At 40.0% G+C, this 17,473-nt stretch overlaps 1 protein-coding gene across 1 annotated transcript in view; it reads left to right on the top strand.

Moving 5' to 3' along the window:
- MCMDC2 (minichromosome maintenance domain containing 2) overlaps positions 1-17,473 on the top strand; it is a gene marked incomplete at its 5' end in the record, with an annotated part of 2,309,393 nt that overhangs the window by 2,108,530 nt on the left and 183,390 nt on the right. The window contains 1 exon segment of the mRNA XM_044067368.1: positions 2,733-2,842. Coding sequence (XP_043923303.1) covers positions 2,733-2,842 — 110 coding nt within the window.

Raw genomic sequence — 17,473 nt, 5'->3', positions numbered from 1 at the left:
TCAGTCTAGGGATCTAAACCTCTTCTGCAACATCAACAGAACAGTTTAGAGCAAAAGGTTTATCTCACAGAGGATACTGCTGCTCTGGAACAGACTCCCCTTTGTATGTCATGGAGAATCTGTGACCTTCCTTTCCAAAGTAAATTTTACATTAATCTTAGAAAGATCATATCTGAAGGGAAACAAATAATTTACCCCAGGCCTGCCTCCTGTGCTACTAATGGACATAGGCAGCTCCTAAATGTTTTATCCCCTATATGGATGCCCTTAAATTTTCTGTGGTATGATCCCAGTTATTCTCACTAGGGGTAATATATAATTATTGATGGGATAAGTAAGGCCAGTCTAAATCCAAATGGGATAGGTTAAGTCAAACACAAAAAAGGGAAACTGGCTAGGCTTAAAATGGCCTGCAAGGGGCAGTTAGCCTAGTACTTTACTTATAAACCTATGTTTGCAAATGTGCTTATCACTTATCTATGAACCTATGAGCTAAAGACGGTGTTACAAATTTCTACTAATTTACAAATGTGCTTATCCTACCACCTATTATTCATTCAAGATCACTGTTTCTGGTACTATGATTAGAAGATAGGCTTTACTTAAGGGGTGGGCTTATCCTGATCACCTTCTTATTTTTTTCTTTTTATTGCTGATGCTAATTCTTTGATTATTGACCATGCATAAAACTGAATGAATCATTGTCCATTTTTTTCATGAAATCATATATTCCCCTTTTCCTGTGGAATGTGATAGGGATCTAACTTTTTTAAATGGGAGGTCATTTGGTCAACACATTTTTCAGTGGCATTTCTTCACAGCCATACCCCATGGAAGGTGTCAGTCTTCAGGCAATGGGAAAGGGATGGTCCTAAGAACCAGAAATATTTTAGGTCTGACATCACCAACCTTGAGCCATCTGTCCCCTACTTGCAGGCCTATACAGACTTATAGCACATGACATACAAAAAGGAGGTTCAATAAGTTTCATTACATATGATGATTTTTTGATCTATACAGTTTTAACTGAGGGAGAACTAGATAATATACACAACTTTCATGAAGAAATAAGCAAATTATCAAATAATAGAATCAATGCAGGCAAATCTGAATTGTTAAGGCTGAGGTGTAAAGAACCCTGTCTTCCTAAGTTGTGTAAAACTGATACATTACCTAAGCATTCAAATGATTCAATAATCATCTGCCATATTTCAAGACAACTTTTGCTGTTGCTAGGAATAGCAAGACTAAATATAACTAGATAGCATAGACTGGATCATAAAAGCAACTAGAAAGCAAACCATTCCAGTTATAATGTTTCTTTTTTTGTGCTATGTACTTCCCATTCCTTTCCAAAGTAAATTTTAGATTAATCTTAGAAGGCTCATCTTCTGGGGTGAGGAGAATTAGATCAGCTAGTATACGGATCCTGTTTAACTTTTCAGATTATCATTGCACAACTGTATTGCTGGACCTAGAGAGATAGCATTATTCCCTGCCCACCTCACCTGGTTGCAGGAGAGTTCATCATGGGTCTACAGCTCACGGAAGACTAGGAGTCCCTTTTCTCTTTTGCTACTCAGACTTTATCATGGTGCATCTCCATGCTACTGAATTAGGATTCTGCTAATATGTTGTGGAAATGCCAAAGCAGAGCTGTATATTCTAGACATATTCTAGGGTAAGAGTTAGTTTAAATGTTGTGACCATACCTTACCAGCATATTTGTCCCTTACAACTGTAAGGTGGAGAGCAGGAGCCTTAGATGTTTTTTATTCTTGGTGCGTCTTATTGGAGAGGTGGCTTTGTTTGAACCTGAAGATCACGTTTAGGCTGCAGTCTTCTGACAAAATGCCTTACTATGAGATGATGTTATCACTAGCTAAGCTAATACAACATTATCAGGTTTTTGCTTCAAACAGAACTCCCAGGTCAATGCATAAGTAATGATTGCTAAACTGTATTTGTATTGCAGCTCTTTCAATATGCATTGACAGATAAAATCATAAGTGAGACTTTTTCACAGGAAGGAAGAGGTCTATCACATCTAAGTTACAGGGTATAGCTAGAGGTGTAGGACTGAGAGAAGAACAATATATGCATTTTAATTTTTTTTCTGAAATAAGAAAGTTAAAGTAGAAACTGTGTGCTGCTGTGGTATTTTTGGGTGAGTGCAAGCACTATAGTAGAGTTTGAAGGTTACCACACTAATTTCACTATGGTTGGTGTACTGGCTGACAGGTCACAGATTCTCCATCTGATCTTCCCTGGAAGATCAATATTGCATCAGTTATACTGGACTATATTGGAAATATATTTTGCATTTCTGTTTGCATGTTTTCCTCTTCCTCCCTTTCTTCTTAGAATGTTATATATTGGAGTGACAGGAGTTATTTGTCTATTCTGTAACTTTTTTTTAAATTTAAAATATGTGAGACACCTAAGCAGTAGCCTGCTCATAACAGCTAATATATATAAGAAGCACTTTACATTATTTCTGCAAGCATGTGTACTAAAATATTTGCATTCGGTGTACTATAAACTTATATAACAGACCAGCTTGCTTTTTATTTTATGATTGCTGTAATAGCACTTTCATGATGTTGTTACTTTCTTTACAATTGTTCCAAGTTCAGTTTTCAATACATTTTGAAATAAAAGTCAATTAAAATATTTCTTGCTTTATGGACGAAAGAAAGAAAGAAAACAAAAAGCATCTTTTTCTTTTTCAGAATTTCATTGTCTGAAGCTCATGCTAAACTGAGCTTGAGAAGAAAAATAATTAAAGAAGATGCCCTAATTGCGGTTTTGCTGTTTGAAATGTCTCTCACCTTAAAACATGGTAATAAATTGTAATTTTGATCATTTTATTGGTAGACATTTTAAATACTACCCCTGAGTAACACATAGGGTTGTAATGGAATTATTTAAATATATCGATCAATCAATGAGAATGTCAGGCAGACAACTGATTTGTTAGCAGGTAATACTCATTTGGTCAATATAGTTGTACATTTTTCTCTGCTGTTGTTATCAGTATTGGATTTCCTGTTTGATTTCTGTATACAAATGCCCAGCTTTTCTTATTTAAAACAATTTATGCTTCTTCCATATGTTGTTGTAGAATATTCCTTTTCTTTCTATTTGTTTGTGCAGACAAGAGCACCCGTCCTTTAACACAGTTTTTTTTGTCAGTTGAGTATTTTTTTTCACCCCCACCCCCAACCCCAGGGTTTTGTGCATTGGCTGTCTTTCTTTCACCCAATCAAATCATTGATTGCTGTTTAAGAGAAGAGTCAGGCAACTTCCATTGAGAGCTGTAGATAGGTCAACTGGCACTGGGGAATATGCCCCTCAACCAAAAAATGACTTCACAGGAAAAAAAAAAGTTCTCCATATTTAAGGGCAAAAGAAATAAAATTATCTTACTACTAACACACACAGACACACACACACACACACACACACACACACACACACACACACACACATTGAAAGTTTGTTTGTTTGTGTCTTTCGGCTTTTCCCGGTTAGGGGTCGCCACAGCAGAACTCCGGTCTGCTAATGATTGGTAGTTGATTTTTACATGCCGAGTTACCAGCCCTGACGCACAACCTTCAACGAAGGTACGCCCATTCACGCATGTCTCCACGCAGAAGACGCTTTAGCTGAGAATCGAACCAGACAGCATCTTACTGTGAGGCGACAACGCTACCACAGCACCACCACCGCACACACATTGAAAGTAATATTTGAAATTATCTAAGCAGCTGCAGTCTCACTCATAGCTGCTTAAGTCATTACTAAACCTTGCAGCTGAAAGGACCTATTGGCATTCACACCTCATAACACAAATCATACCGCTGAATGAGGGTGAGTAGGTTTAAGCCCCAGCATTCCTCTCCTCCCAAGACCAGCTCAAACAAGTTCCCAAGCCACTAATCAAGCTACACTCACTTGGGTTGCAGTCAAGGCTTTATCCATCCTTGCCAACAAAACTGGCAGATGAGGCTATTCTCACTAAAACACTGTACGGTACAAGTCAACACCAGTATAAGCAGTCTCAGACAGATTAAAGCAACTCCAATAAAATATTAAGAGTGGGTGCAGTAAGTGCAAAGTAACTAATCCTTCTATATGTGTCTTCAGGGCACATCCATACTAGTAGTCTCTACTGCCTAACTAATAAGAGAGTTAACTGCTCTCTTGAGAGCATCATAAATCATTTGTCATTGTGCCTTAACTGATCCCCCCTCCCCACCCAGTGCTGCTGGTACGAGACAAAGAAAGCTAGAGTACTAGAGGCTAATGATAATGATAATCCACTTGGTGACAATTGTATACACATTGCATCTATGGTGGCTGACACAGCAAGACGGCTGTTTTGGATGTGTCTGACTTTGATGCTGACATCATTGCATTGTCCAGACACTATGGTAAAGATACTGGTCGCATTATTTCCTTTGATTCTTATGGCTGCTACTTCACCAACTGATTTATTATTTTGACAAGCAGAGTACTGACTCTAGTGTCTTGCTTCCAATATACAGTGTATGGTTTGACCTCAAGTTTTGAAACATTTTCATAACCTCCATCTCCTTCCCAAAAAAAAGGGAAACAATCTGTGAACTTGGCAGATTCATACACATTACTTAAAGAGACTAAGCCACAACTGTTCCAGCAGTGAAGCAATCTTGAATGTCCCCACGGAAGATTCATAGAGGTGGAATAATAATCACTAAAACTGTTCTAAATACAGCCTTTTCATCATGTAGATATAGCACTTCACTAAAGTCAAGACATTGTTTAACTTTCTTTTATTCAGACAAGAGTATTTTTTTAACATTTAATCTGATATTGTCAATTTTTCATTTTGTCCTCACATATAAGTTTGGATCCGAACCATCAGATCCGACTCAGCTATTACTAAGCTTGTGGCAACCAAAAAGCTCTTAGACACCTCCCCTTACCCACAATGCACCTTTCTCTGTTGCCTCAGATCTCATTTGCTGCTTCGCGAAGACATGGTCTACCTTTTTGCTCTTGGGCATTCAGGTAATATTTGAAAATTTAAATTACTTTTTTAGCCAACTCTTTTTTTCTCGAATAGTCAGTTTAGTCCCTTTCTTCCCTGCCTTCCTTGCATTCATCCTTGCCTCAGCAACCGTGTTTTTAGGTTACTTGTCCTTCCTTTCCCTCCAATATACCGTTAGAAGCTACTATTATTAGCATTTTTCCTTCTCCTTGGGTTCTGCCAATAAAAAAAAAAAAGTTTTTCTTTTCCTTCTTCTTCTTTACATTTTAGAACTTCTCTTCTGATGTACACGTGTGTGTGTGTGTGCGCGCGTGTATGTGCGTGCATGTGCGCGTGTGTGTGTGTGTGTGTGTGTGTGTGTGTGTGTGTGTGTGTGTGTGTGTGTGCTTGTGGATACATTTGTGTGCTCTCAGCCTGCCCTTTTTTTTGCCATGACAGGATAAGCCTGAGAGCTTCAAAAAATGTACTAAGTGCAGTCCACAACACAATAAACATGTGAGTCACACACTCTGTGTGTTTACTGCCTGGATCCACACCACCTGCAGGAAGATTGTGCAATTTTTCATTTCTTTAACCACCGGGCCCTGGTTGAAAGGAAGAATAAACTGATTCTGAGGAGTTTATTACCATTGTCATTTAGTAGAGCCATTTCTAGTAGTGCCCTTAAATCTGTGGCTAAATTTAGATAATCTCATTTGAACCCTACTTCTTTTACCTCTAAAGGTTTTGATAGAGGGAAGAAGAGACCTTCCTCGGCTCCATCAGACTCCTCAGAGCCAAGAACTAAGTCTTCCAAGCCCTTGGACTCCTTGATTCAAACAGGGCCTTCAGCCTTGAGTAGTTCCTCCTCATATCCAGCTCCTTCGGCTCCAAGCCTCTCAAATCCTGATAGGTCGGACCGGTTGCAGTCGGATCCAATCTGTAGTCCTTTTAAACCTATCATGCCAAGGACTCAGTACTCACCTTCTGCAGAACTTGTGCCTTCAAGGGTACCATCTCCATTTTAAAACAGACCAAGGTCTCCTTCGGTTTTTTCTTCCCATTCTACCAGAAGCCTTACCAAAGAGGACATGGAACAGATGGTCCAGAAAGTTTTGTGGGCACAGGGCATTACCAAGTCTCCCTTGGCTTCAACTCAAATGGTCAAGCCATCCACTCCTCCCTTGGTCCCTTCTCTGACATAAAGACAAGTCTCGGAGCTCTCAGATCCGATACACCTGGCGACTTCTGGTTCAGATCCAAATATCTCCCTTTCCTCGGACTGAATGTTTGCTCAGAGCTCTTCAGCCTTCTTGGAGCTGGAGAGCTCTTGGAGCCATAGCAAGCCTGGTAGACCTCGGGTGCAGTCAACTCACAGACCTTCTGAGCAGTCTCTGCACCTCAGGGCTTCTGTGCAGGTGATCTCAGCACAGGCTTCAACCCTGGGAGAGCTGTTTTTGGAGCTGGAGAGGACTCCTTTCTGCAAACACACCTTTTCAGAGATGGACTCCCTCTCCACTCAGGAGCAGTCAACTTTTGAGGCTGTGGAGAGGGATATAGCTCCCTCTGCAGCTAGGAAGTCATCTTTCCCCTCGGATCCTCACCACCATCTACTCTCCCATCACACTTTTTCTGACCAGGATGTTTCACAGGGACAATGGTACCTTAGGCCCTAGGATACCCGTGCCTCTTCTGATACCTCCCCAGACTATCCCACTGAGGAGATCCCCTATAAGAGGACCTGCAAGAGCAAGCATTTGAGCTCCACTGAGGAGTCAGCCACAGAAGGCACTGACTTTGATAAGGAGAAGGATCCTCACGGTCATCTCCTGAGAATGTTTCCTTTGGGGACATCTTGGAGATTTTGCAACAGAGAGGTGGCTTGCAGTCTAGTAATCCTTTACCTGAGGAGTTGGTGTACCTGGCAGCTTTCAGATCCTGATCGTCTACCTCCTGGGTCTCTCAGCCTGCTGATGAGCTCATTGAGTTGATCTCTTGGCAGGTGTGGAAGAGCCCAGATTCCATTGAACTTGTTCCCTGGAGACCAAACAAGATTATTACCGCACCTGCCGACAAAACCTTTTTGACAAAAAGGGGTTACATTAGATGCCATGGTGGTGGTGGCAGCTACTAAAAAGGATCTACTGGAAGAAAGTTCCACTATTTATTCCCCAAATAAAGATTCCAGGATGATGGATAGATGTGGGAAGTGAGTTTTTTCTTCAGCGGCATTTGCCTTATGATCACTGAACTACCTTTCCCATTTCACCAGATTGCAAAGGGATCTGATAAAGGAGATTTCAGATACCCTTGAAGGAGCCATAGCTGAGGAAGTCTGAGAGAAGGTTGCTTCCCAGCTGGCAACCCTATATTCTGTAGCTAACTCTTCCATGAGGCTTATCACTCATACAGCTGAAGGAATGAGTAGAGCAGTGGGTTCCGGCATATCAATAAGGAGACATGCCTGGATGCACCTGTGCAACTTTGTGGAACCTTTTAAGTCTTTGTTAATCAATGCTCCATTTGATGGAATGCCCCTTTTTGGTTCCAAGGTCAAAGACACATTATCCAGGTGTGAGAAGGAGGGGAAGACCCTTTCTGTCATGAGCATATGTTTTCCACCCCTCAGAGACCTTATCCTAAAGGTCAGAGAGGAGGGGGCAAATGTGGCTCAGGAAATCACAAGGGTCTTACCAAGACACATGTGGAGAGAGTTCCCCCAGGGGAATAGGGGGAACAATTCTGGAAGATGCCACCCTTGCAGCAGAGGAGGCTCAGAGAACCAAGGGTCCAGAGAGCCCTTCTTTGGGAAACCCTTCCAGTGTGCCTGAAAGGAGGCCCGACTGCCTGCCTCTGGAGGCAATCAGGGGTTGACTATCCCTGCACCAGAGAGTCTAGCTAAAAGTAATCACTGATTTATGAGTACAGAGGATAATATCCGGAGGTTATCTAATCCCCTTTTCTCAAGACCCCCCCAACAGAAAATTCTCAGACATCCCACCCAGTCGAAGGGATCAGGCAGTTATACAAATTCAGAAACTGTTGGACAAAAGAACAACCCAAGATGTGCCCCAGACCAAAGTGGATTCGGAACTTACTCAAGGTTCTATTTAGTTCCAAAGAAAACAGGGGACTGGAGACCAATTTTGGATCTCAGCAGACTAAACAAATCAGTTCAATGCCACAGGTTCTGAATGGTCACGGTACAGTCTATACTTCCTTTTCCAGAGCAGGATGACTAGATGTGCTCCATAGACCTTCAGGATGCGTACTACCATATAAAAATGGACAGGCAATCCAGAAAGTACTTATACTTCTGGCTGGAAGCCAGTCATTACCATTTCAGAGCGCTGCCCTTTGGTCTCACTACAGCCCCCAGGGGTGTTCACCAAGTGCATGGCAGTGGTAATGGCTCATTTGAGATGACAAGGATTCTAAGTGTTTCCCTGTTTGGATGACTGGCTCATTTCTGCCTCAACCAGGCATCTACTTATTCAGGCAAGAGATTTTGTTATCTAAATATGTACAGAACTAGGTATAACCATAAATTACAAAAAGCTACACTTGGACCCCACCCAAACACTGGAGTTTATCGGAGGAATTTTGGACACAAATCAGATGATTGCAAGACTTCCACAATACAGAGAACTAATGATCAGATGACAAACACACAAGCTACTCCAGAACAAAAAGATAGCAACTCGTTATGTTTTACAGGCTCTAAGCTCAGTGGCAGCTGTTATAGTCTTAGTCCTGCTGGTGAGATTTCACATGCATATACTTCAATAGCTTACGGCCTCTCAATGATCAATTATTAGACAGCTGGTGTCTTACCAGATACTAAGTACAGACACCTGCAGATCAGCTCTATCTTGGTGGATACATTTAAATCATTTAAATCAGGTAACACAGGCCCAACCCTTTGTCCCCCCTCAAACTCAGGTTATGGTGACCATGGATGCTTCCCAGATAGGGGATAGGTCATTATCTAGGGAAGCAGTTCAAGGCACCTGGTCTCCCAATGAGGCCAGTTTACACATAAATGTCCTGGAGATGAGTCCTCCTAGTGTTGCAGAGCTTTCAAGCTATTCTTCCTCTGGTAACAGTGGATATTCAGTCAGACAACATGTCTGTAGTCTGGTACATAAACAAACAAGGAGGAACCAGATCATACCCCCTGTGACAAGAAGCGCTCAGAGCATGGAAATGTGCAATCTCATCCAATCGCCTTCTTGTAGCAAAGCACATTGCAGGAAAGACCATGATTGTGGACAAGTTGAGCAGATCCATTTTAATGCCTCATGAGTGGTCCCTCAACCAGAAGGTAGCAGAATAAATTTTCCTCAGATGGTGCTAACCCAGCTGTGACCTCTTTTCATCCCCTCTTAACAACAAATCCAGCAGCTATTTTGACCTAATCCCCCCCCCCCAAGGGAGTCCCTGAGGGATGTGCTCACACACAATTGACCTCACGGTCTCCTTTATGCATTCACTCCTACCCCCTTATTCCCAGATTTCGCAAGAAAGCAAACAAGTTGAAGAGAACAGTAATCCTCATTGCTCCGTTTTGACCTTGAAAGATCTGGTTTCTGTTCCTTTGGCCTCACTTACGGGAAAGACCCTGAATTCTGGAACCCACTCCAGACCTTCTGTCATACCTGACAAGAATGATTTATCCCAATCTGGCCAATTTCAAACTGACGGCTTGGTTTCTCCAGTTCTATTTATAGCCAGACAACCTATGCTCTCCTCCCCAGTTTGTCGTATTTTTATATCATCTCATAAACAATCCACTCAAGAGAAAATGGAGGAGGTTTGCAACCTGGGCTCAGCAACATGATGTAGATCATTTCACAGCTCCTATTCACTCTGTTCTAGAATTTATGGCTTACCTCTTTGACAGTAGGGCAGTGGCCTCTACTATTAAAGTACAGTTAGTAGCTATCTCTGTTTTTTAGTTTGGGAAAGATAACTTGTCACTGATCTCCGATAAGCTTTGCAAGACTTTCTTGAAAGAGGCTTTATTGCAGAGGCCTCCCCACAAAGATCCCTCTCCTCCTTGGGATCTTAACTTGATGTTACGTTCTCTAGTACAACCCCCATTTGAACCTGCAGTGACATGTAATATACATTTTTTGTCTTGGAAAACCATTGTTTAGTAACTATTACTTTGGTAAGAAGAGTATCAAATATTCAGGCCTTATCCTCCCAAACCTCCATACTTTATATTTCATAAAGACAGTGTTTCCTTGTGCACTAACCCCTCCTTTGTATCTAAAGTTGTTTCTGAAACTAATATTAATCAAGCCATTACCTTGCCTGTGTTCTTCCCTAACTTCACAAATAAAGGTGAATATGTGCTGCATCTGTTGGATGTCCGTAGACAATTGCATTTTTACCTGCGCAGGACAAAATAATTTAGGATGGCAGATCAATTGTTCATATCCCTTTCAAGTCCTAGGAAAGGCCTGCTAGTGTCCAAGATTACTCTGGTGAAATGGCTGTCTGATTGCATTACCTTTGTCTACACCAAACAAGGTATAGCCCTCTCCAGACCTGTCCAAGCTCATTCAACCAGGGCCATGGCTACTTCAGCAGTTTTTCAGGGTAATGCATCCAAGGATGAAATTTGTGCAGTGGTGACTTGGGCAAATCACCATACCTTTATCACTCATTACAAGTTGGATTTGGTCTCCAGGAGAAGTGCCTCCTTTGCTTTGATGGTTCTGCAGAATATTCTTCTGTGAGTCCACCCAGGATGAAGGTAGCTGGGGACTCTGTAACATATGTGAGGCGAAATGAAAAATTGACAATATCAGATAAAGAAGTTATGTACTTACCATAATGTTCCATCTGCATTGTCAGTTTTTCATTTCTTCTAACAATCCCTCCCTCCAAGCCCCCAACCTTTGGTTTCTGGTAGAACGGGAAGTATAATTTATGCCTCTTTTTATCTTCTCCATACTCCAGAAAAAGTCTTTTTACAATCCTCTCATATTAAATTTCTTTATATATATTTCTTCTTTTGGGGATATTCCTAGCAAACAAGATCTGAGGTAACAGGGAAAGGTGCATTGTCGGTAAGGGGAGATGTCCAAGAGCTTTTTGGTTGCCATGAGCTTAGCAATGGCTGAGTCAAATCTGATGGTTCAGATCCAAACCCATATGTGAGCAGAAATGAAACATCAACAATGCAGACATAACATTATGGTAAGTACATAACTTCTTTTTTCTTTCTATTTCATTTGCTGAAACATAGGACAATCATACTTTTCCAGTATATATCTGTAAATTCTTCTAGCAGCTGAGACGTGTCTCTTTTACAGGCCTGCCCAAATTTGAAGTGTTCATCTGTGTCTGGCAACATATTCCTGTCCACTCTTCTAATTTGATTATCCAAGTTTGAGAAAATAGCTGGTATCACCATTCTAGTTATCCTAATTGTAGCTCATTCACTATGTGGCATGCCTCGGCTAATCTCAGTGATGTGCGACCATGCAGTAGAAATCAACTTGTGACTGCTTGGTGAAAATCTTCCAAGTATCTGTCTCAATGGCATGTGGGTTCTGTGCCTGCACAAACCCAGACTGGTAGCATTCCAGGGCTCAGAATACACTCCTCTGACTCTCTGTGACCAGGGACTGACTATCTCATGATTTAATAGTTAGGCAATTACATAATTTAATTTATAATTATTTACTTACCCTCATCCAGCATAATTAGAGCTTTAACCCAGAGTGACATAACCACTTCCTGTCTACCCATTAATATTAATGCTGTAAATGTGGCTGTTAATGCATAGTCTTCCACATTGGGAAGGAAACTTTTAAACTGTATTTCTTTTTAAATGCTTACAAACTAACTTATTTTCATACCAAAAAGTGCTTGCATGCATATAGATTCATAGAAACATGTTTGGTGTTAAAACAAAAGTTTAGTCTGATGTTGTCCTTTTTATTCTTCTTCAACACATGGGTTTGGATCCGAGATTGGATCCAACTCTGTCACATACTCCAAACTTTGGATTCAACTCTGGAGCTCCTCCCTCTACCCATAATACCTTAGTCCATCCCCATTACCTCAGATTTCATTCGACCCCATTGTGCCCAGAAGCAGGTTCCTCTTTCTAGCAAATTTAGTGGTTATTGTGAGTTAATTTTTTTCTTATTCTCTGTAAAACTTTCTTCTAATTATTCCTTTTGATCTCTGTCTTCCCTATGAGTTTTCTGCAGGAGTTAGAATTTTCTACTATTCCCAGACAGCATTTCTCTCATACCATAGTCGATATTGCTTTTACCCTTTAATCAGGGTAATCTCTTTAAATTACAATTCTTGGTAATTACTCCTTTTTCTTTAAAAAAAAATCGTATTCTTTTTTTCTTACAGTGTATTGTTTCTGTACTTTTTTTACTGTACTGTTTCACTCTACTATTTGGTGACTGTACTGCCTGTTACTAACTGCCATGTCAGATAAACCGACAGGTTTCAAGAAATGTAATTCTTGTGGGCATAAAATTCTAAATTCAGATGCCAACAAGGAGTGCATTTATTGCCTTGGAGCTGACAACTTGAATATAAATTGCACTGTCTGCTCTACCTTTAACCCAAGAGCTCTGGCTGACCAATGCAACAAGTTGATACTAAAAGGACTTCCATCTGCTACTTCAACTCCATCTTCTGGGGATCAAACGCCCACTAAAGTTACTTAGTCTGCTCCATCAAAGGACAGAAAATGCTCTCCTTCAAAGGCCCCTAGGATGTCTTTGGAGCTACCTATCAAAAGTAGAAAAATCATGGATTTGCCATTGTCAAATCCATAGAGCTGATCTTCAGATCCAAAATCCTCTGATCCAAAATCTTCAAATCCAATAATTATATAAGCCATCTAAATGGCATCTTCCTGGGATCCCTGGTCCTTGGATCCATAGCCTGGTACCTCTCAAAGAAGTCACATGCCAGAATATGTGATTAAACCAATTTCTCCTACTCTGCTCTCTCCATTCTTACAAACCCCTAAAACACTCAAGGCCACAATCGTCTACATCTTCCAAATCCTCCAGAAGTTTATCAGAAGCATATGTGGCTAGAATGATGCAAACATTTCTCAGAGCTCAGATCTAGATGGGGGTCATACCATTTCCACCCCCTATTTGGATCAATGAGCCTTCATATGATGTCCCATGCTATTTTCTCACCTTCTCTGATCCGTCCAGCTGTTCAGAGTTCCAGGATCTGAAATCCCCGAGGTGTCCAGAGTTGGATCTGAAGAAGATCTCTTCTTCAGCTCTGACAGTGTCCCTGACTAGTTCTACTGTGTTACCCTCGCATTGGAATGGGTCCCAGAACCAAGGTGTCAGCATCAGATCGGTGGGCCCAAAATCAACTCAGATGTTGTCAGATCCATCCCTGCTCTCAGAGACTTGGCCCTGGATAGTCCAGGTCTGGTTCCATCCTTGAGACATGGATCTGAGAGTAGTCATGATCTGTCTGTACTGGAAGCTTTGGCTCTGATTCAGATGGTCATGGCTTCTCTGAGTCCATCTGCTTTTGAGATCATGGAAAGGGTTTTTTCTGTCTCTAGAAAACTGCCTTCTCATTTTTCAGATCCAGCCCCCATTCCCTTATCGGCTCTGAGCTCTGAGTAGACCAGGTCTGTTCCACAAGGACGGCCAGTTCTAGCAAGTGTCCAAGCAGTTCCTGTAGAGGAATTCCTCCTCTCTTCCAATACCTCCCCTGAACATCCCACAGAGGAGATCCATCAGAAGAGAACATGTATAGGAGGCACATAGACTCCCCATTGGAGTCTCTCACAGAAGGTACTGATTGTGATGAAGGAGAAGGGTCCCCCATATTACCACTGGATGATATTTCCTTTAGAGACATATTAGAGATTCTCAGACAAAAAGGTGGTTGGGCTTCCAAAAACCCCTCTCCAGAAGAATCAGTATTTTTGGAAGCTTTTGGTTCTGACCCAATTACGTCTTGGGTTACCTCATCGGCGGATGAACTCATTGATTTAGTTTCCTGCTGGGCTTGGAAGGAGCTGGATACCATCAAACCTATTCTGAAAAGACTTGATAAATTTTTAGCCCCTCCCAAAGACAGACCCAGCTGGAACAAAGGAGTCCCAGTAGATGTGATGGTGGTGGCAGCAGCCACTAAGAGCTAGCAGAACAGAGCTCTTCTGTCCATCCACCAAACAGGGAGTCTAGGGTGCTGTACAGATTCATAAAGCAAGTCTTTCCCATGTGACCTTTGCCATTAGGTCTCTTAATTACCTGGCACACCTCACAAGGCTTCAGAGAGATTTGACCAAGGAACTTTCAAATACTAACAAACAACAGGAACAAGTTCCACCAGGATTTATTAAAAGCACAAAATCTTTCTCTCTGACGTCTCGGCTAGAAGCCTTCAAGGAGAATAAATCACTTACAAACAGCAACAGTTTATATACTTAACAAATAAGATAATTATATAATTAGTCAATTAGTACAATAATTCAATCAACTAATGTTCTCCAGTTAAGCTCTTCATTCAGCCCAAAAGGAGCCATAGTTTGAAATTTTAAAATATATACAGTTTCTTTCTGCACTAATCTACTTTTAACATCAATGTCATTATACATAGAAACACAAACTTGTTCTAAAATTGTAGCTTTTAAGCCCTCATTACACTTATTATGTGCATCTAAAAATGTACTGCAACTGGGCTATCTTCTTTAGCATTTTAATGTCTCTTAAATGCTCTAACAGCCTTATTTTAAAAGGCCTCTTTGTTTCCCCAATGTAAAATTTATTACATGGGCATTTAAGAGCATAAATGACACCCTCAGAATTACAATTAAATGTACCCCAACTATCAAATTTAACATTATTAATAAAATTAAAATTGGATACAATATATTTACAAGCCTTGCACTTCCCACAAGGAAAGGTTCCAATTTTAACAGGTTCCATATATAATTGTGATATAGGCCTCTTAATCTTAGATCTTACAAGAAAATCTTTTATACTCTTCCCTATGGTAAGAAAACTTCATATTTACATCAAGCCATTGTTGAACACTTCTGAGTGAACAGAAATAACACCAATATTGGCTGACAATATCAAGGAACTGTTTTGTAAAACTACCATAAGTAGTAACAAAATAAATATTTTCTTTAGTAGAACCTGAATTGTCATGCTGTATATTGCACTCCCTTGGTAAAATAGATTTCATATGTCTAGGTTTAACACCTGTACACAATCTTCTGAAGCTATTATCCAAAATATTTGAATTATAACCTCTAGTGGAGAAAGATTGCACCAAAAGGCACATTTCTTCATGAAATACATCAGATCTGTTACATAACTTGGAAATGTGTAGCATTTCACCAAAAGGTAGAGCCTCAATAACATGTAAAGGATGGCCACTACTTGCATGTAAATACTGGCAGGTCCCTTCAAATTTCTTATTAGGACGGGTATTAATATTCTCACCATCTGAAATATCCAATATTATATCTAAAAAAGGAATAATGTGACCCATATTTAGGCCATCAAATTTAATATGAAATTTATTAACATTAATCTCATTAAAGAATTCAATAACTCTATCTTTGTCACAATCTACCAAAAATATTAAATCATCAACATATCTAAAGTAATGAATAACATGTTCCTGAAAAAATCTATGTCTATAAATAATATTTGATTCAAAAAAACCCATAAAAAGATTTGCATACATGGGGGCAAATGAAGCCCCATTGCCGCATTCCTGTAACTGATGATATATAATATTATTAAATTCAAAAAAATTATGTGTCATACAAAAATAAACCATTTCCATAACATATTCAGATGTAGGAGAATTCCCAAGAAAAAACCTAAGGGCTTCCAGTCCATACTCGTGTCCAATGCTTGTGTACAAACTTTTTACATCAATGCTGACCCACATCAAATTCCTATTCACTTTGACATCTTTTATTTTTGTCAAAAAGTCAAAGACATCACTTATATAGGAAGGCAGCCTGATAACATAGGGATACAGGAAATGATGCAAAAACACACCTAAATTATGAAGAAAATACTTAGACCCAGAGACAATAGGTCTCCCAGGGGTTTACGAGATTCTTATGAATTTTAGGTAGGCAGTAAAAAGAGCCATTTTACAGCCTGTAGTCTGAAACTTCTTTTTAACATCTGCCTGGCAAAAATAACCAAGTCTTAATCCTTTGTTGATTAACTCCCTATACTCACAAATAGCTGAAAAGAAATAATCAATTTCCACAGCTCTATATGTATTACTGTCATCAAGATGTTGCATACACATTTCCATATAATCATTAAAGCCCATCACAACCAATTTGTTGCCTTTGTCAGAGGGTTTAAAAACAATATCATGTTTCTTACTCAAAGTTAACAAAGCTTTCCATTCTTGAAGAGACATATTATACATTATATTAGACTTATTAATCATACATTGCTTAAATTCTAACTCAGAAAAATGATTTACCAAGTTAACAAAATGGCATACATCATTATTGAGAGTTTCAGGCATAAAAGTACTGTATGAAGGAACATTAGAAGTATCAAACATACAATAAGCATTATTAACATCATTTTCTGAAACACGTGAGTAAAAACTATCTACAGAACTATCTAGACTATTCATTTCTGTTTCTAAAACAGGAAAAACATTCTTGCTAAAAAAATATTTTAAGTGCAATTTTCTAGCAAAAACAAACATGTCACTTTTGATATCATGTAAACGGGTAACCACTGTAGGGACAAATTTAAGTCCCTTATTTAACACGGACATTTCTACATCAGTAAAATTATAACTAGAAAGATTAACCACATAGTCTGTAGCATTCAACAACCCATGAATCCGCTGTGTAAGGCAAACATTACCGTCTTCCACGTTTTGACCCCCTCTGTCCAAAGTGTTGCCCACCTTGGTTGGAAAACTGTTCCCAAGTCCGTTTCTGTCCCTGGGCTGGAGGAATCGAGGACGAGGATGGATTTCCCCGAAAGGTATGATGAAATCTATCTCTTTGCTCGGCTATAGGAAGTGCAGGAAAATCGTCGTCTTGCCAATCTTCTTCATGAGAGGTATAGCCTCCTTCCGACGCCGATGAGTTACAGGCTTGGTTTCCGGCGTCATCAGGGCAAAACCTAACCTGCTTACGACGCTTGAGGCGCTCGCTTCTAGACAGGAACGCTTTGTTTGATTCATAATCACGAATATCCCTCACAAGTTTCCCTTTCTTTCTATTAAGTAAAGTCGCTTCATAGTCTTTTAGTTTTCCATTTGTTTGTTTCAAAAATTCATCAAATACGGATACAGGAACCACATTAGTTAGATCGGTACAAAGTTTCTTTATGTTAAAGCACAGTTCCTTATGTTTAATTGATATTGCTTTTACCCTTTAATCAGGGTAATCTCTTTAAATTACAATTCTTGGTAATTACTCCTTTT

Source organism: Protopterus annectens, chromosome 3.part1 (assembly GCF_019279795.1).
Source record: "Protopterus annectens isolate FY-2018-M chromosome 3.part1, PAN1.0, whole genome shotgun sequence".
Lineage (NCBI taxonomy): Eukaryota > Metazoa > Chordata > Ceratodontiformes > Protopteridae > Protopterus > Protopterus annectens.
The sequence above is the reverse complement of the archived record's forward strand: the minus strand, read 5'-3'. Positions and strand labels throughout refer to the sequence as shown.